This window comes from Ceratotherium simum, chromosome 6 (assembly GCF_057802395.1).
Source record: "Ceratotherium simum simum isolate JZ-2026a chromosome 6, ASM5780239v1, whole genome shotgun sequence".
In the NCBI taxonomy this organism is placed as follows: Eukaryota; Metazoa; Chordata; class Mammalia; order Perissodactyla; family Rhinocerotidae; genus Ceratotherium; species Ceratotherium simum.
In genome coordinates, this window is record NC_141905.1 from 79,761,387 (window position 1) to 79,782,031 (window position 20,645).

At 37.0% G+C, this 20,645-nt stretch overlaps 1 protein-coding gene across 6 annotated transcripts in view; it reads right to left on the reverse strand.

Annotated features, from left to right (window-relative positions):
- Positions 1–20,645, reverse strand: part of ATE1 (arginyltransferase 1) — a 181,783-nt gene that overhangs the window by 150,405 nt on the left and 10,733 nt on the right. For 2 of the 6 annotated variants that reach the window (XM_014785808.2, XM_014785807.2), the window contains exons 5-8: positions 19,184–19,438; positions 13,980–14,209; positions 11,985–12,113; positions 10,930–11,058 (exon numbers count right to left, since the gene is read on the reverse strand). In XM_014785808.2, coding sequence (XP_014641294.1) covers positions 10,930–11,058; positions 11,985–12,113; positions 13,980–14,209; positions 19,184–19,438 — 743 coding nt within the window. The remainder of the gene's footprint in view (positions 1–10,929; positions 11,059–11,984; positions 12,114–13,979; positions 14,210–19,183; positions 19,439–20,645) is intronic. The other 4 variants (XM_004428140.3, XM_004428139.3, XM_014785809.2 and 1 more) reach the window with 2 other exon arrangements.

Sequence of the window (20,645 nt, forward strand, 5' to 3'; positions counted from 1 at the left end):
AGGGAAATTACTTCTGTACTCTATGACAAGAATTCAGTTCCTTCAATATAAAATGCCACACTTTAAGACTGGGAAGCAGAGTAGTATGTCCAAGCCAGTTTCTCTAGGCAGCTAGCCCACAGATAGAGAGTGCTTACTCTCTGTCTGTAAGCAAGGATTTGCCAAGTGAAGTAAGAATTTCTAGAATGAGAACACAGCAGGTGAAGAACCTCCTCCACAGCAGTGACCACCTCCTTACACAGAATTATCACTAGGGCAGTTCACAGGCTTGAAATCCCCTGTTAATGAGCCAAAAATTTAATTTTCTTACCTAGAGAAGACCAGAGGTACTGCTCCTGACCAGTGCCCTGCTAATAATAAAGCAGGGGAGTCACTCAAAGAGAAATGAGCCACAGTGCAGTGGCACAAGGGGGCACGAGGGGGCAGGCCCTAAGAACAGAGAGCTCCTCAGCAATATACAAGGGAAGTGACTATATCTAGAACACAGCTTGCCTAAGGGCACTCCTGAAAACAATGGCGATTTTGGTGGTAAGCAACAAAGAGGAGGCTAGTAGTTCCATGAGGACAACAAACTAAACTGTAGGCCAGTTGGTTTACCAGAGTGAAACAGGAAAAAAGCTGAAAAAGAGCCCTCTTGGGGTCAAAACAAACTTCAAAAACTGGCATCAAAAAATGCTCCAACAGGGGCCGGCCTGGTGGCACAAGTGGTTAAGTGCGCACGCTCCGCTGCAGTGGCCCAGGGTTCACCGGTTCGGATCCTGGGCACGCACCAATGCATCGCTTGTCAGGCCATGCTGTGGCAGCGTCCCATATAAAGTGGAGGAAGATCGCGCGCTCCGCTGCTGGCGGCCCAGGTTCGGATCCCGGGCGCACACCGACGCACCGCTTCTCCAGTCATGCTGAGGCCGCATCCCACATACAGCAAATAGAAGGATGTGCAACTATGACATACAACTATCTACTGGGGCTTTGGGGGAAAAAATAAATAAATAAATAAAATTATTTTAAAGTGGAGGAAGATGCACATGGATGTTAGCCCAGGGCCAGTCTTCCTCAGCAAAAAGGAGGATTGGCAGATGTTAGCACAGGGCTGATCGCCTCACAAAAAAAAAAAAAAAAAAAAAAAAAGCTCCTACAAAGGGGCCTAAATGTAATTAAATCAAACTATGGAGCAATTTATGTGCCAGGGCACTCTTGAAAACAACAGAGCAATCAGCCAGCAATTAGTGGAGCCTAAGAGATGGGTGTGATACCAACAGAGGCAAACATCTTTGAAATCAGCCATTAGCCACTGATGATTAAGCATCAGGATCGGAACTGGTCACCTCAAAATATGTCCCCGCCTGAATGACACTTTGGCCCCCACCCCCACTAACGAACCACAGGAGTTGGAGATAGGAGGCCTGCCCCCAGAACAGGCCATTACCATAGACATCTCCGGGTATCTGGGTGGGTCTGTGCTAATCCCATTCTTAGTTCTGGTTCCCCTTTATAAGAGACATTTAGATTCATAAAGAAAATCTCCATTTGTAAAGGTATTTTCTTCCTTGTACCAGCAAGAAGGGGTGGATGGCCTTACCTAGAAACTTATCAGAATGGAAAGTGAAGACTTAAATCTGCATGATAAACTTAGCCATTGATAATTGTGCTATTAAGGCAATATGCTATCTAACTCCCACTAGGTTCCTATAGGTAACATCCCCCTGGAGCTGGGGTCACCACAGTAGTGGGTGTTTGAGCTACTTTTTCCAGGAACTGAACCCCTAGTCCACTTCAGGCCGGATTGAGACCACCAATCCATCAACTGGGCCCACGCAGACACGTGTCCAATAAGCAACCTTTTGACGGCAAGAGGTTGGAACTGCACCCTCAGGGCATGCTAATGCCACCATTCTGTGAACATGCCTCCTACGAAGAGGCATGACGCCTGACTACGCTTGTGCAGATCATAAATGACCACATCTCTCCTCACTTCCAATCATTTCAGACCACCTTGCCCTCTTGCTCATAAATATCCCTGAGTCCTTATTTTCAGGGATGCAGATTTGAGATTCATTCTCCCGGTTCCACACTTGGCTGCCTTGTGATTAATAAACCTTCTCTCTCTGCAATCTCGTCGTCTCGGTGATTGGCTTTCTGGGCAGCGGGCAAAAGCGGACCTGGTGCGGTAACATCTTTACAGGGAGATCAGGGAAAGAGACAAAGAGAACACTTCTAAGGCCACTGCCATTCCAGGGTGACTGTGCAACGCCCAAGGCTGCGCCCCATAGGAGTGACATCAGAGGCTTCTCATATATAAATGCATATTCTCCTGCCTTCTCTTGATTGATTTTAAAAGCAATTGTATAAAACCATATGTATATAATTGTATTGTTGGGACTATAACATAGAAAAGTAATGTATTTGACAATAACATCATAAAGAAGGTGGATGGGAACAAAGCCGTACTACAGTAAGAAATTATACTAGATGGTAACTCAAATCCACAGGAACAAATGAAGACAGCCATAAACTGTAAATAAAAAGGCTAATTATAATAAATTATAAATAAATACTTGTTCTTATTCCTCTTCTCAGCTTTAAAAAAGACATAAAATTCTATAAAGCAATAATAATTTTTTATTTACTTAAATTAAAACAAAAACAGTTCACCCATTTCTCCCACCCCCCACCCTCTGCCTCTGGCAACCACCAATCTGTTCTCTGTATCTATGAGCTTTGGTTTTTGCTAAATATATATATACATATATATATTTTTTTTTTAGATTCCACATATAAGAGAGATCATACAATACAGTTGGCCCTCTATATCCATGGGCTCTGCATCCATGGATATGGAGGGCCAACTAAAGGCTTGAGCATCCCCAGATTCTGGTCTCCACAGGGGGTCCCGGAACCAATCCCTATTGGATACCGAGGAACGACTGCATTTGTCTTTCTCTTACTTATTTCACTTAGCGTAATGCCCTTGAGATCCATCCATGTTGTCACAAACGGCAAGATTTCATTCTTTTTTATGGCTGAGTAGTACTCCATTGTGTATGTATGTATGTGTGTGTGTGTGTGTGTGTGTGTGTGTTTACACAATTTCTTTTTTAATTCATCCATCAATGGACACTTAGGTTGTTTCCATATCTTGGCTATTGTAAATAATGCTGCAATGAATATGGGGTTGCACATATCTTTTCAAGTTAGGGTTTTCATTTTCTTCATCTTGGCTATTGTAAATAATGCTGCAATGAACACTGGGATGCATGTATCTTTTCAAGTTAGAGTTTTCATTTTCTTCAGATAAATGCCCAGAAGTGGAATTGCTAGATCACATGGTAGTTCTATTTTTAATTTTTTGAGAACTCTCCATACTGTTTTCTATAGTGGCTGTAATAATTATAACAACGTATACTGAGTTTGTAACTTATATATGTAATATGTATAACAATAACAGCACAAAAAGGAGGAAGAGGGACTAGAGCTATACAGGAGTAACTTTTTATATCTCACTGGAATTAAGTTAGTATAAATCTGAAGTTGACCCTGTAAGTCAAGGTGTATGTGGTAACCCCTAGAGCAGCTACTAAGAAAACATCTCAAAAACACATAGTGAAAATATCATTAAAGGAAGTAAAATGTTACACTAGAAAATATTCATTTAATGCAAAAGAAAGCAGTAAAGGAGGAATAGAGGAACAAAGACATGAGACATAGAAACAAAAGTGAAATGGAAAACATAAATCCAACTATGTCAATAATAACAATAAATGGGCATGGATTAAACTTCAATGAAGAGGGAGAGACCGCTCTCTGTGTGGATAAAAAAAAAAAAATCCAAATATATTATGTCTAAAAGAGACATACTTTAGATTCAAAGATACAAATAGGCTGAAGGTAAAAGGATGGCAAAGCTGTATCATGCAAATAGGAATCATAAAAAAGATGGAATGGCTATACTAGTATCAGACAAAACAGATTTTAAAACAAAAAATCCTACTAGAGATAAAGATAATACACAGAATGAGAGAAAATATTTGTAATCACATATGTGATAAGGGACTTATATCCACAAGCTATATAAAGAAACCCTACAACTCAATAACAAAAAAGACAACCCAATTTAAAAAGGGACAAAGGATTTGAACAGATATTTCTCCAGAGAAGATATCCAGATGACCAAAAAGCACATGAAAAGATGCTCAACACCATTGAGCCATTAGGGAAATGCAAATCCAAACCACAATGAGACACCACTTCACAACCACTAGGAAAAAAAAAAGGAAAAAAACAAGGGTGAGTGAGCATGTGGAGAAAGTAGACCCCTACATACTTCTGGTGGGAATTTAAAATGGTGCAGCACTTTGAAAAACAGTCTGGCAATTCCTCAAAAAGCAAACATAAAGTTACCATGTGACCTAGCAAATTCCACTCCTGGGTATATATTTAAGAGAAATGAAAACATATGTCCACGTAAAAACTCGTACACAAAGGGCCGGGCCGGTGGCATAGTGGTTAAGTTCATGCACTCTGCTTTGGTGGCCCAGGGTTAGCAGGTTTGGATCCCGGGCACAGACCCACATCACTCATCCAGCCATCCTGTGGCAGTGACCCACATTCAAAATAGAGGAAAGATTAGCACAGATGTTAGCACAGGGCCGGTCTTCCTCAAGCAAAAAGAGGAAGACTGGCAACAGATGTTAGCTCAGGGCCAATCTTCCTCACCAAAAAAAAAAAAAAAAAAAAAAAACTTGTGCATGAATGTACATAGCAGAATTTTTCATAAAAGCCAAAAAATGAAAACAGCCCAAATGTCACAAAATGTGGTATATATCTATACAATAAAATATTATTCAGCCCTAAAAAAGAATAAAGTACTCATAGAGGCTACAACATGGATGAACCTTGAAAACACTACACTAAGTGAAAGAAGCCACTCAACAAAAGACCACATACTTTATCATACTGTATGATTTCACTTACATGAAATGTCTGGATTAGGTAAATCCAGGGACATAAAGTACAGTAGTGGTCGACTACTGCCAGTGTGTTTGGAGGAAAATGAGGAATGACTGCTAACAAGTATGGAGTTTATTTTTGGGGTGATAAAAATGTCACAGAGTTAGTGATGATGTTTGCCCAACTCTGTGAATATCCTAAAAACCACTGAATCATACACTTTAAATGGGTGAATTGTATGATGTGTGCATTAAATCTCAATAAAGCTATTATAAATAATAAAGCACAGCACAGTCTTGACTTGCAAAATGTTATTTCATGTTATTTCTTTGAAACCATATTGAGAAAGATGACAAATCGGCCCAAATGAAAAACAATATCATTTCAAAAGTCTCTGAAAACTCCATATGAATTCAGTTAGACATCAGGTAAATAAAATGCTATGAGTGATCTCGAAGTCAAAGGATTTATCAAAGCCAAATATACCCATTCGTATGAAATCAAAATACTAGACAGTAGTCCTCTCTTACCTGGGGGATATGTTCCAAGAACCCCAGCGGATGCCTGAAACCACAGATAATACTGAACCCTATATACCAAACCCTATACATACTAGTATGCTTTTTCCTATACGTACATACCTATGATCTAGTTTAATTTTTAAAAAGGCATAGAAAGAGATTAACAATAACTAATAATAAAATAATTATAACAATATACTGTAATAAAAGTTACCATAGATCTTCGCAACCTCAGTATACAATTTTTTTCTTTCCCTATTAAGTCTAGAACTTCCACCTTTTCACTTAAAAAAAGCACTTTACAGCTTCTCTTTGGTGTATCTGAATCGCTAGCATCACTACTCTTGCGCTTAGGGTCATTATTAGGTAAAATAAGGGTTACTTAAACAAGCACTGTGATACCACGACAGTCAATCTGATAACCGAGATGGCTACTAAGTAACTAACAGGCAGGCAGTATATACAGTGTGGATACACCGGACAAAGGTATGATTCATGTTGTAGATGGGATGGAGCAGGATGGTGCGAGACTTCATCATGCTACTCAGAACGGCACACAATTTAAAATTTACAAATTGTTTATTTCTGAAATTTTCCATTTAATATTTTCAGACTGGGGTTGAATACAGGTAACTGAAACCGTGGAAAGCGAAATCGCTGATGGGGGGGGACTACTGTACTGTCAAAAACTTTTTCACCAGTGCAAATTTGCTATTATAAGTATGTGTGTGACCCTATAAAACGGATCATTAAGACAAAACTATTTGGCTACAATAAAGAACCCATTATATACTTCTATTTAAACACAAGGTCAAATCACGTCCCCAAATTCAGTACTACTGATGGTAGTGAATGTAAATTAAACACGTACAGTAACTGCATACAAAAGGAAATAAAAATCTGACAGGCTCACAATAAAATTTACTGTAAAAGGGTTTTAATTAAATGCTATGTTCTTCTTTCTTTAAAAAAATATCATTTTTATAGTATAGATTACTACTCTATAATATGATCATTTAAATAACACATTAGAGTTGTACCATAATATAAAATAAAATTGAGAAAATGTAACCTAGTACCAAGACAGAATGCAAAGCCTTTTTTAAAAAGCCTCCATCATATCTTGTGTCTAAACACAGAACACGGCCCTAGAGCCTCTCCAGATGCGAAGCGCCAGATGCTCATTTCTGACTAGTATCTTCACACAGTTAGTTGTCCCACAAGCTTCTCAAACTCAACCTGCCCAACACAGAACTCATCTTCTGTTCCTAAATGCACAATTTCTTCTTCCTCTTGTATTTCTTCTCTCAGATAAAGCCACCACGATCTACCCAGTCACCCAAGCCAGAAACTCGAAATCAATCTGGACTCTTCCCTCTCTTCCACTTCCAACTCCCCAAACGTCCTTCAAGTCAGACACCAAATCCACATCGATTCTACCTCCAGAGTAGCTGCTGTATCCTTACCATCCTCTTCCTAGCATTGCTTACTTCAAGTTCCCTCATACCTTACCTGGGCTCTGCCTCAAGTATTATCATTTGTGAATAAACCTCCCACACAACCCTGCCACCAAAGTAACATTCAGCACCACGCAAGATTTTGGGGCGCCCAACATTACTGGAGAGGAATCGCTCCTCTACTCTTTTTCAAATGTGCAGTTGAGACAAGGACCCTCCTCCACCTAAGCTCGTGGGTGGGGCATGCGATCCGGGCATGACCAGAGTTCTCCACCCCCAGCTACAGTGACTGATTCAGGGATAAGGATGTATCTCAAGTTGGGCCCATCAGTACCTTCCTTGGGACTTGCTACTGAAACCTTTAGAAAAGAAGCACACGTTATTTTCTGCTAAGATCATTAGCTATGACAATGATGTACCTTAAACTGGCAGTCTTCATCTCTGCCATCATGTGCCTGCCTGAGATTAAACCATTATAGAGAAAACTGGAGCTGGGAGACAAGCAGGAGACACAGCCCTGATGGTATCTGCCTAGGATCTAACAAGCCAGGACTTCTGTTGCATATGCAAATAAATCCTTTCTTTGAAAAAATCAATTCAACTTTGGTCTCTGTTGCCCATCAAGTCATGACTAATGTATTTCTTAACAACTAAACTGAATTCTACAGCTCCACGATTTAAAATCCTTCAATAATTCTCTATTACACTAAGGTTAAAATCCAAAGACCCTTCATACAGCCCTACAAATTCTGGCCCCTTGATTATTTCACGGCATAAAAATCAACTTTTGCATTACAAAATATCATAAGCAAAGTAAGAAGATAAATGACAAACTAGAAAAGAATATCTGCAACTTTTATCACAAAGGGCTAATGTCCTTAATATATAGTTTCTAAGAAATGAAAAGAAAAAAACCAATACCCCTAGGTAAACAAGCAAAAATATGACCACATGATTCATAGAAGAAAAAATTCAAATGGATTTTAAATATAAGGAAACATGCTCAACTTCACTTATAATTTAAAAAAATGAAAATTAAAACCATGCAGAAATTTCATTCCTATGTACACGGCAAAAATTCAAAATTCTTACAAAATACTCTATGACCAAGGCCATTGTGGAATAGGACTTCTCATAGTTTGCTGGCTACAATAGGGTGCAACCCCTATAGAGAAGAACCTCTCTGGAGAGGAATTTACCTTTGACCCAGCAATCTGGAAACCTGTAACAAAGACACATTGACAAAAATACATAAAATTCTATGCACAAGGGTACTCACTGCAACACTATGCAAGAGTAAAAGACCGGAAATAGCCAAATGGCCATCAATCATGATACGACTGAAAAAATTATGGTAATTCCATGAAACAAATACTACGCAGCTAGAAAATGGAATGATGACCATCTCTCCATATATTGTTATGGAGCGATCTCCAAGATATAAACAAGTCTGATACACTACCTCTGTATAAGAGGGGGAAAGGTGTTCATGTATGTGTAACTATATGTATATGTAGTCTAAACATGCATATACAGATACATATACATGTATATACATACACATACACTGCACATATAGAGAGTAACATTACACACACACCCACACCCATAGATGCCACATATCTATCTGCTTACATTTTCAAAAAGAATCAAAAGAAGGAAGCAAAATTAATTCCAAGATAAATGACCTAATTTCTTTAAAAAATGCTATTAAAAACAAAAGGGAATGGGCCAGCCCGGTGGCGTAGTGGTTAAGTTCGCACACTCCGCTTCAGTGGCCCACGGTTCACAGGTTCAGATCCTGGGCTCGGACCTACGCACCGCTTATCAAGCCATGTGGCAGGCATACCACATATAAAATAGAGGAAGATGGGCACAGATGTTAACTCAGGGCCAATCTTCCTCAGCAAAAAGAGGAGGATTGGCAGCAGAGGTTAGCTCAAGGCCAATCTTCCTCACCAAAAAAAAAAAAAAAAAACCAAGGGGGAAATTTGTTCTAAATTAAAAGATGTCTAAGAGAATATCAATCAAATGTGATGTATAGACCTTACATGGATCCTGATTCAAACAAACCAACTGTAAAAAGACATTTTTAAGACAACTAAAGAAAATCAAACATGCACTGGACATTAGATAACATAATTACTGTTAATTTTGCTGGGTGTGATTATAGCACTGTAGTTATATATTTTTTTTAAAGTTTATAACTTTTAATCTAGAGTAGATTTCCCTCTCTTTTTTAAAACAGTGTTTATTATGTATTTAAAGAAACAAGGTCATTCGTCTTATAGAATTGCCCAGGTGTCATTTTAACATATTCCTTTCTCTCTCATTTTTTTTGTAAACTTATTATTACATCTAGAAGTTTGTAGATTCAGGTTCAATTTCTTTAGCAAGACTATTCCATGGGTGGTGCTTTATACTTCTTACATATACAGTCATGCTGCCTAACAACATTTCAGTCAGTGACAGATGGCATATACCACGGTGGTCCCAGAAGATTAGTACCATATAGCCTGGCTGTGTAGTAGGTTTTACCATCTAGGTTTGTGTTAATACGCTCTATGATGTTCACATAACCACGAAATCATCTAATGACGCATCTCTCATAACATATCCCCGTCATTCAGCGACACATGACTAGAGTCTTGTTGCTGAGAATGCCCTTCTCCCTTTTTGGCTGGACAAACACTCACCTTTTCAGACTTGGCTCAGATGTCACCTCCTTCAGAAAAACCTCCCTAACCTCCTGCCCCACACTTAGATGGCTTTCCGTACTAATCCAATAGCTAACTCCAACAGCACTGGAATTGCACACCCATCTGTTTCCCCAGTTAGACCGTGAACGCCCATAGCAATGAACTAAGTCTGCAGGAATAGATTCCATAGAGGCCTGAAGCCTAATGGGGGTGTGGCGGGGGAGTTCCTGGGAAAGTGATCTTTACTTCACCCAGCAAACACATTGGATCATGTCAGGGTGTTCTGGCCCAACTATTCATACCTGGTAAGCAGGCAGACACAAAGCCAGAATCTCCAGGGTAGCAGGAAGGAGTGATATTCAGAAATGAATAAGACTCCCTGAGAATATCAAAGGGAGTTTCTGGTACCTGGCAGAATCCTAGCTGTAAATGCTATCATCCACAGCTGCATGTCTTAATGGGAACTTACGGAAGTGCTTCTCAAATCAGAATGTGCTATGAATTGCCTGGAGACCTGGTTCAAAATGCAGATTCTGATATAGTAGGTCTGAGGTCAGGACTGAGATTCTGCATTCCAGAAGCTGTTGGTCTGCAGACCACACTTGAACTAGCAAGGCTCTGGGAGACCTGGAAGTCAGCCCTCTCTCACGGAACATGCAGCCTTAACTCCTGCCTTATTGATCATCTCTTTTAAGCTAACACATTCTGTGTCATTAAAAAAATAAAAACAAACAAAAATCAAAACTTTAATTTTTCTGTATCTGTTGGCACCTTTCTTGCAACACATCACTGTCCCACTGTGACAACTATGCAATCTCTTGTTCATCTAAATATCTCCAGCCTGGAAAATCCATAAATGCTTGTTAAATGACACTCTGTATAACCTGAACATATTTAATTCTTTCCCACTTGCTTCTTATTTAGATATGTTTGTTTATTGGTCCATCTTTCCCATTTGATCACCAACTCTTTGAAGACAGAGACTCCTCCCTTCATGGTGCAGCACACAGGCTGGCACAGGACGAGCAGACATCAGTGATGTCTGCTGACTGAGTCCAATGACTGAACATATAAACACACTACATTCAGGTTCCTGGAGAGAACACTGAATAAGAACATATCCTTTTTTCTCAGGGATTTAAAATGCTCACATGTATGACTCGTTTTCACAAAAGTTCAGTAGTACACTCTAAAAGGATCATCAGCTCTACTTAACAGATAAGAAAATGGCATAAGAAAGTTATGTATTATGCTTCTTCATTGATAACCTCATCAACATAGGAAAGAACATTTAACAAAAGGTACCTCAGTCTTCCCACATTCATCAGGCGGATCCTGGTGTATGGCCATTTGATACTTGACATATAAAGAAAATGACTGGCTGAAGGACGACTTGAACTCTGGGTCCTCAAAGGAGACAGGCACTAACCTCACCTTCAGAGCAAGGAAAATACAAGCAAATGCTAGTGAAACATCTCCACCCGACGACATGCTTCTGAAGGTGAGGCTAGAGTAAGATCTCCGCAAATCCACTTCCAAAGCTCAGCACTGGGACTTCTCATGAAACAAATAAACCCTGGAATGGGCTGACTGGCTCAGAGCACACAGGGCTAACTTTATACTAATACTCACGAAAATTTTAAACGCAGAAGGACCAGGACAATTGATTTTTCTTTTATTTTGGTTTTTTCTCTATCTACCTATTGCGCTTCTCTGCACACAATAGCGTCAATACTGTTGCTAATGGCAATGGCCACTACTTTTGTCACCTCTACTTATATTAAGCGTTTTAAGCTTTTCCCCTTCCAGATTTTTCTTGGGTAACTTGACTTATAAAATTACAAGCATATGAGAACTTCTATTAAAGCATTCTACTATGTGACTTTTCTAGCTCCACTCAGTTGTGTACGGGTAGTACACCAACAGAGTGATTTAGCTATTATAAACTCTCTCTAAACGTGACTTAAATGGGAATAAAGCATAATAACCATGTTGTGCAAAGTATGCCCACCATAAAAATATAGGTTTTTTTTGCTTTTTTCTCATAAATATCTTAACAGAGCTCTATTTATTACTAACTTTTAGATAAATGCATCTAAATATAGTGACTTTAAACAAAGATAATTCATTTTATGTGTTACTTTCCACATTGAAATTACACATGACTGGCACTTAACACGGCACTAGGTAAAATCTGCACTTTCAGAATGTCCATTACTCCACAGTCCTATCTCTTTGCAGATATGCTGCAAATTGAATATGAATAAAATGTACCACAAATAAACCAAGAATTCACATAACGATATCAAATGGAGGGGAAAGTTCCGATTGCACAGAAAAATTACACTTGGCCTGCTGACCTGGCTCACAGTTGGTTTATCAGGTGGGTCCTTGTGAATAACCATCTGGTAACGTTTATAGACCTGGTAAGATTCCTGAAATGTGGCTTTGAACTGAGAACTTGGTGGAGATGATCTCACCACCCTCACCTTCAGAAGGAGTTAAAAAACAATGTTCATTAATTCATTTACTTATTCTATGGAATATGCATTAACAGTTACTCCCACCAAAAAGAACCAAAAGTTTCAATACAAATATTAAAGCATAAACATATAATAATATTTTAACATTAAAATCAACCAGTTGATAAATAAATAAAAAAAGTTATTTCTCCAACTTATTATTATGAAAGCAGAGGATCCTGTCTAAATTCTAAGACTAAGTTGTACGACTGAATTATGTAAGCCTGCCTCTATTATAAAGTGCAGAGTACTTCTGGCACTCAAGACACAAACACAAACACTCTTTAATTTTAGTTGTACGCAACTCACCTTCAGTAAATCAGTTGAACGACTAAAAATGTGAATATATTTTTGGATACTCTTTCACGCATTACTGCTGACTCTAAACTTACAACTTTTTCTATAAGGGTAAAAGACAACCCTCACAAAGTGTTCCTATTTCCTAGCATAGTTAAAAATGAAGACTCTAAAGTCAGATTTCCTTTACTCACATCTCAATGTCACCATCTTCGTCAAGTAAATAAACTAACCTCTCTGTGCCTTAGTTTCCTCATATGTAAAATGAAGACGAGTTAAAAATAGTAATTGCACACAGTAATGGCTAACATTTATTTTAATATTAATTATTTACTAACCAGTTAAAATGTGTTAGCAAAATAGAATAGTAAAACAGAAAATCAAATGCAATGTAATAAAAACCATCATTGGAAACTTTTCATGTATGCCATGAGAAGTAATTCTTCTGTGAAGAAAGAGTGACACCCAGTGGACAACAAATCTCTATCTACCTGGATATTATTACATTAAAAAAGTAAAAGCTGCCTACTATAGAAATGTTATGCTAGGTGTACCTGGTGCCCTGAATACATTACTATTTACGATCAAAAGATAAAAGACTCCTCATAAAATATTTTAAGTAGTGTGTGGAATTCTCTTTACAATTTAGGAAGGAGAAAGTCAATACCAAAATCAGAGTAGCCAAGGAATTATAATAGTCAAAGCTGTTAAAACTTATGTCTGATAATATATATTGTCCTAAGGTTTAGACGGTGTCAAAGTTAATTTTTAATATCAAGTCTTTAGTGATAAGTGATGTACTTAGATGATGATATTAAGCTATATATTCAAAGGCTGACCAGTTACTAATCAGGTATGAGAATATGATAAAATCATTATGGCTAATGTTTTAGAAAAAAAATTTATATCAAACTAATACTGAAAAATATAGACTTCATCTGGAATATAAATTAATTTGGGAAAAATAATAGGAATACTCTAAAAGTATTCATATTATAACTAAATTGGTTTGGGGGAATTAATAAGAGAGGATTATAGTAGTACAATTTAGTACTATTTAGTTAATTCCTAACAGCTGGCTTGCATATGTAACACCATCTGCTGCCCTGATCAAGATCAGAATATTAGGACGGATAAAACAGTGATTTGCCTAGTGTGATCTATTCTCTATCTAAACCAAAACTGCCAAAAATGAAATTTTAAATAGTATTTTTTCTTTTTCACTTTAACTAATAAATTTCAATCAAGGGATACAAAAAACCAGAGTACCTTACAAACATGCTAAAACTGGAATTGTTTTCACAACTTTAGCAGTCAAACTGCCTAAAGTATTTTTTTTAATCTTCAAAAAACAAGTTTCTCTCAAGTAGCAGTTAATTTAGTAAATACAAATGTTACTCCATCCCAGTTCACTTTAATTTCCCATTATTTAAACAGCAACACATCAACTGATTAGTATAACCCCAAACGAAAATATATAAGGTACTCAACAAAAAATGAAACAAACCAAAAAAAAAACACCACTCTCCAAAGTACCTCTAACTTGTGTGATGTATTCTCTGGTAAAGATTCAAAAATTAAATCTTCAAGTGATTTGGGTTGGTTGGATTTAGCCTTCGCTGGGAACAAAGATGGTGGTTCCCGTTGAACCTGGAAACCCTCAAGTTCTCCATCTGGGTTCTGCTGCATGAGTTTTAACCTTTTCCTTTCTTTCCGGATTTCCTTTGCTTTTCGACATGGAGGCTTACTCAAATCTGCCCCTTCGCCTAAAAAGAATTTCAAAATATTAGACCAATCACATTTGGCTCTAGAAATGTTTTTTTTAAAAGTCTCAAAGATTCCACAGAATAAGTCCAAAGAGTTCTAACTGTTAGGGTAGCTTTGGGGTAGATGTTTCAGAGGATCCTGGTGTAGAGCCCCAAGTCGATCTTAAAATTCTACCTTAGAAGCAGGAACTGCCAGAGAAAGTAATAGTCACAGAACTTTTCAGACAGCTCTTATTGTTAAAAATCTCTCTTTTTTTTAAATATTCATCTACTTCTCTGCTTTTCTAAGTAGAAAGAACATAATCAAATATCTTCTGCTTCAGGACACTGCTGTCTCCAGCCCATATTTCTGAGACACATTTCTCTGAAAGCACTGGTGACATAGATATAAGCTTAGGAATTGGGTGTAAATGAGTACTGACCCCAGAACACACTGACGGGATTTTTATGGGAAAAAAATGTTTTTTAATGAAAAAATATGTTTGCTTAGTTGAAAGTATTTATGTCTCTCTCCATCTAATTGAGGAGTCTCTAGTTAATCAGAGTTTTATTTTAATTAAAGGAGCAAATATCAAACAGCCCTTTACAATATAAAAATGTTAACTATTACTATAAACCGTAAATTATAGTTAGTACCCTTTAAGCTAGTAAGTTATCGTCAAGGAATCCATCCTGAGAAAATCATATGTGATAGAGGCAAATTACACAAATGAAAACCTCAAAATACTCTAAATGCCAAATTAAAGAATAATTATACAATTTTTAAAATAAGCAACAGACTATCATACAGTCATTAAAAATGCTTTAGAAATTTTAGAGGATTTGTCATTATACGATGTTAAAAAAATAATTCCAATTATGTATAAACATATACCTCAAAAATATTTAGCAAAAAGCCTAGAAAGAAATATACCACCATGTTAACAGTCACTTTACTTGGGTTTAGAAATAGAGAATTCTCTCTCTTTTTTTTTTAGTGTCAAACATAACTTTGTAATTTTTTTTAAAAAGCTATTAAAGAAATATGCCTTTTTTTTAAGACGCTGAAATACAGTATTCACAAATTATATGTAAGTCAGCAATGGACGGTTTATAAGACTAGCCAATTCAATTTTATAGAGAAGAAAATTAAGACCTAGAATGTTAAGGGACTTGCAGAAGACCAAGAGCTGGTCAAAACAAAACGAATTTGATGAGAAAATAATGTGTTCACTAATACAGAGACCATATTACAACTTCACTAACACTTTTGCCAACTAAAAACAGTCTACCTATAAAAAAGACTTTGAATACGTCTAATAACCAGGAAACAGAAGACTAATTCTATAATCAGTCATTACTCTATTGCCTTAGAGAATTCATTTTCTTCAGCCAGGAAATGTGTCTTCTCAACCTTGTTCTAGAGGCACAACAGCATATTGGTTAAGAGCACACACTCTAACATAGGCTGCCTGAGGTCAGCTCTGCCACTTAGTGAGATAACTTTGGGCAAGTTTCCCTGTCTGTACAAGAAAGATAATAACCAGTCCTACCTACGGAGCTCCTGTGAGGATTAAATGAGTTAACGCATGTGCAACTCATAAAACAGTACCTACCATTCAACTAGGGTTATTTATTATCATTAGCTATTATATGTATCACCAATACCTAAAATAATGTTTTACCTATATAGGCATTCCATAAATGGTAATAAGGAAAAAAACCCTGCGCTTTCCAAGTTACTCAAAATTATATTTCCTACCAAAGTTTTAAAATTATGAATAAATTATAAAACTAGAGTGAGCTGGAAACAACTTCTAAGTATTTTTATGAAAGACTACCTATGTCAACTTTACACCAATTAATTCATTGGACTAAGCAATTCTTATCATGGTTTTACTATACATTTATGTACTATCACATTATCAACTGCAATAGACAGCAAATTAGGGGATTTAATAAATTTAGAGGATATAATAAATCCCCAGATCAATAAATTTCTTCAGCAAAATGAAAATAGGTCAACATAAAATCAGTAGACCATACCTACCCTGCATCCTCAGAGGTTCAAACCACTCAAGAAATCTAATTTAGTCTCAAGTGTTTTGAATAGAGTTCAACAGACCTGCATAATTTCTAATCAAATTCAAGGGAATATACTTTTATATTTTTTAAAATAAAGTGGAAACACAGGTTTCCCAAAAAAATCCAAAGATTCCTAGGTTTTAAAAGAATAGTTGCGCATTCTTAGTGAAAGATATGCTAAGGGAAAAAAAACTACACAAAATTGTTTAATGTTTCAGTAGTCATACTAGCAGAGGTAAGGTTAGTATTGTCATTCTAAAACTGTTGTGTAATGTGGGATAAAGCCAATGGGTAAGTGTGATATTCTCATGTAATTCTACCATCCCCAATGTCCTTGAGAACTATGTTTCTCGGTATAGAAGAAAGAAGATACAAATGTAATGGAAACAAAAGGTAAAAATACTACAGCCCTGAATTTAAATCCAAAGTATCAATATGACCTCATGATCCCTTAAGTCTGTTCATTGAAAAGGCCTAGAAAACAATGACCAAGCCAGCAGCAATAATGGCCTCTAGTTTAGTTTGTGATCTCCAAATACCATTTCCCACTAAAAGGAACCAAGACTCCTTGGAGAAATGGCTGGACAAGATAATCCAGGAGCATCATGTCATACCAGACAGCAAGGAAGCTACCAAGACTACTACAATTCTATCAAAAAGACTCAGAAGCCAACTTAGAGAAGCTCCCATAGGAGCAAAGAATTATAACAGCAAATGTGTTTAGATCCATGAGTTCACAATGATACCAAAGGAAAAAAAAAATGAATTGGTCACTGTTAGAAGATGTTATTTTGAAGAATGGAAAATAAAATCTAAGAACCAAGAATTTATCCTGCTTTTGCTATGAGTTCTTAAGGGAAACAAATAGACAAGGGGAAGGTTCTCTTTACAGAAGTATTCCAGGCAATGAACGATAGAAAATCTCACGGATCAACGGATTTAGGCATTGAGCATTCATGGCTACTGGTACTAACAAAAAGAGAGCCACCAGATTTTATGTGTCCACTGAAAGAACACTCCACCACCCAAGAAGTAACCTTACCTATCCTCAAATAACTAATTTGAACCTAAATCTGATTAAGACTTGCCCCCCCTCCAAAATGCAAAAAAACCAATTTAATCCTGAATCTGACCAAGGCTCTAGATAACTATCAACTTACAGGCGGGCAGAAAACAGGTTAGTTTAGCATTGCAGATGTTATGGGTCAAACAGAAAGAGTAAGACCAACAACTCAGAACAAACAACCCAGTTTCTTCACCAAAATAAACTGTAAATAAAAAAGTGGGAGCGATGAAAGGGGAACCTATAAATCTAAAGAAATTTTTTCAATATATTGACCAATTGCAGTATGTGGACACTATTTGGATCCCGATGCAAACACATGTTTAAAAACTGGAAATTTAAACACCTAATATTCAGTAACATTAAGGAATTTTATTTAGATATAATAATGGTATTGTGAATATGTTTTTTAAAGTTCTTATCTTTTAGAGATGCGTTCTGAAACACAGGATGATATAATGTCTGGAATTAGCTTCAGGATAACACTGGAAGAGGGGAACTAGATATGAGTATAGAAGAAACGAGAGTGGCTATCATGAGTCAATAACTGTTTCAAACTGAAGGCAGGGTACATAGAAGTTCATTATAATATTCAGTCTACATTTGTCTATGTTTGAAATTCTCCAAAATGAGAATTTAAAAAAGGTTTTTTAAATTTGATAAAAGCTAAGTAATTTTTATAATAAAATATAAAAATAATAAAAGAACTGACTCTATAGCCCAAGAGAGTAAGAGTTGAAAGAAATTATCTAAATCATTCAAAATATTTTACTGGACTATTCTTATTAATTAGGATGAAATCTCAAACCAACATCAATTTAAATGCCATGAAAGCTCTATGCAAAAAAACCTATTCAATAAAAATGCAAACAGAAAGTTTCCTGTGCTTTAACATATGTAACATAATTTAGACAAGAAAACTAGAAAACTAAAATAATTTTGTACTAAAAATCTCTCCTTTGGATCATTTTGTATAAATAAACATAAGAACAAATCCAAGAACTGAAGCATAAGAACCATCCAAATTGACATTTTATGAAACAATTTTAAAAGAATCACACATACATATATAATAAACCCATTTAAGACTGGATAAATTTTTTAAACCTAATTCTTTTATAAGTAAAAAGATAGAAAAAAATCTTACCTTATTCAAGGTGAAGTTAAATATCAAAATCTGGAATTTTTTTTCTTTTTGGTAAGGAAGATTGGCCCTGAGCTAACATCTATGCCAACCTTCCTCTATTTTGTATATGGGATGCCACCACAGCATGGCTTGACGAGTGGTGCGTTAAGTCCACACCCAGGATCCGAACCCGCGAACCCCAGGCCACCAAAGCAGAGCGTGCAAACCTAACCACTATGCCACTGGGCCGGCCCCAAAATCTGGAAATTTTTAAACTAAAATTTATTATGACTACAGAAAGAAATCTAATGATAAACTAAAAAATTTTACAACATCTGTATTCTGGACATAATATCTAAAATTTATCTCCTTTAACACCAAAATAAAAATGTTTAGCACCATACCCTTTCACTGACAAAAATTTGATTCTCAAACTTCTACGGCCCTAAGGTAGTAAGAAGAAATGGAACTCTTAAAATGTCTGTATTAGGGGATACTAAGGCTATCATTTCAGGCTTTTTAAATATAGAAATTTAAAAAAGACATGATTTGCCCATCTAAATCCAGGTAATAATAAGTTGTACAAAACAGGGACCTATTTTACAGATTTCATAAGTAATTCATTTTTTAGCTGATGAGAGGGCCCCGGGCTTACAATGTCTCAAGCACAGAGAAAATCATTTAATATGACTTTAATATGGCCTGATAACAAACTCACTACCTGGCTTAGGAACTGCATGCACTTTAACTGAATGTGATGGTTCACCAGAGCCCAACTTCTTTTCTACTTCTTGCGACTGAATTAATTCATTAGATTCTTCTTTCTTTGAGCTTTTTCCTTTCTTCTTCTCTTCACTCTCTAAGCTCTCTTTGAGGTCATCATTGAGCGTTTTAAGGTCACACTGTATATCCAATTTATTTATTAACGCAAAGTCACCAGCAACGGCATCCTCCACGGTAGGCTCCATGGGCTCATCTACAAATCAGAAGAAATCAAAGTCTATCAGCCAGGCCATTTGACACAGTTAAGATACATAAAGGAAAAAAATGCCCCTTGTATCCAACGTAGCAGAGACTACTGTGTGTCCACCAAATCCATTCTCCTGTCTTCCAAAGTCACAGAGCTTCAACTAAGACTGTGGCCTCCAAGCAACGGAATGCACTGCCAGTCCCTTTGCCAGTTGTGATCAATCTCCCGCCAATGAAACATAACCAAACTGATATGTCCAATTTCGTCTCTCTTGTTTTAAAGGAAATTTGTGACCCTGAACTTCCACCCTTTCCCCTCCCCACCGGCTGGATTAGTAAAAAACAGAGTGACCTTGGAAATCACATGTTGAAGAGAGTCCCAGAATGGCCAGGGGAGAGAAGAGCTGCAGCCCCACGTGGAGCACCTACACTGGACTGTTATATGAGGAAAGAAACAGACTTCTATCATGTTTTAGTCATTGCATTTTGGTGTCTCTTTGTTACAGCTGTTTTGCCTTTGACCCTAATGAGTACATCGCTCCTATGAATTCAGTTGCAGACATAAATTATTCGGAAGACTATAACAAGTCAAATAAAGAACCAAAAGTAAAAGCTACATAAAAAGACAGGCAACCGTCAATTTACAAATGGACAGCATCCTCAAAGCTTATCTGAATATTAATTTTTAAAACTCAGAACATGATTCCTGGCCACAGAAAAAAATTTTATATTGACTAACCAACAAAATCTATTTGACCTTTAAGATTATGCACTGACAATACTAATCAGAGCTGCACAAAAATTCTGATGTTCCCAATGCTCCAACTGCCCCTGAACCTACGACCCTGAGCCTCTGTCCTCTTTGTTGTCCCCAGTTCTGCCAAGTCTGCTCCAAGCTGTCTTGAATCCTGGTCTGTTAAGGACAGTGAATGAGGGCAAAGAACTTACTGTCTCCAGTGCTTAAAACAGAGACTGGGACATTGTAGGCCCTCAAAACATACTCAGGGAATGAATATTCCCTGGGGTGGGAGGCTCCTAGGATTAGGCATTTCCTATGGCAGAAGTGAGAGAGAGCTCTAAGAATGGGTGGCATTCCCAATTCTTATGCTCATGTATTAGGCACTGCCTATAGGAAAACTTAAGAAAAAACAAAGTAAAAATACTGAAAAAGCGAAGTATCTATAACCAAATTAAATGTGACTATCATTTAGGAA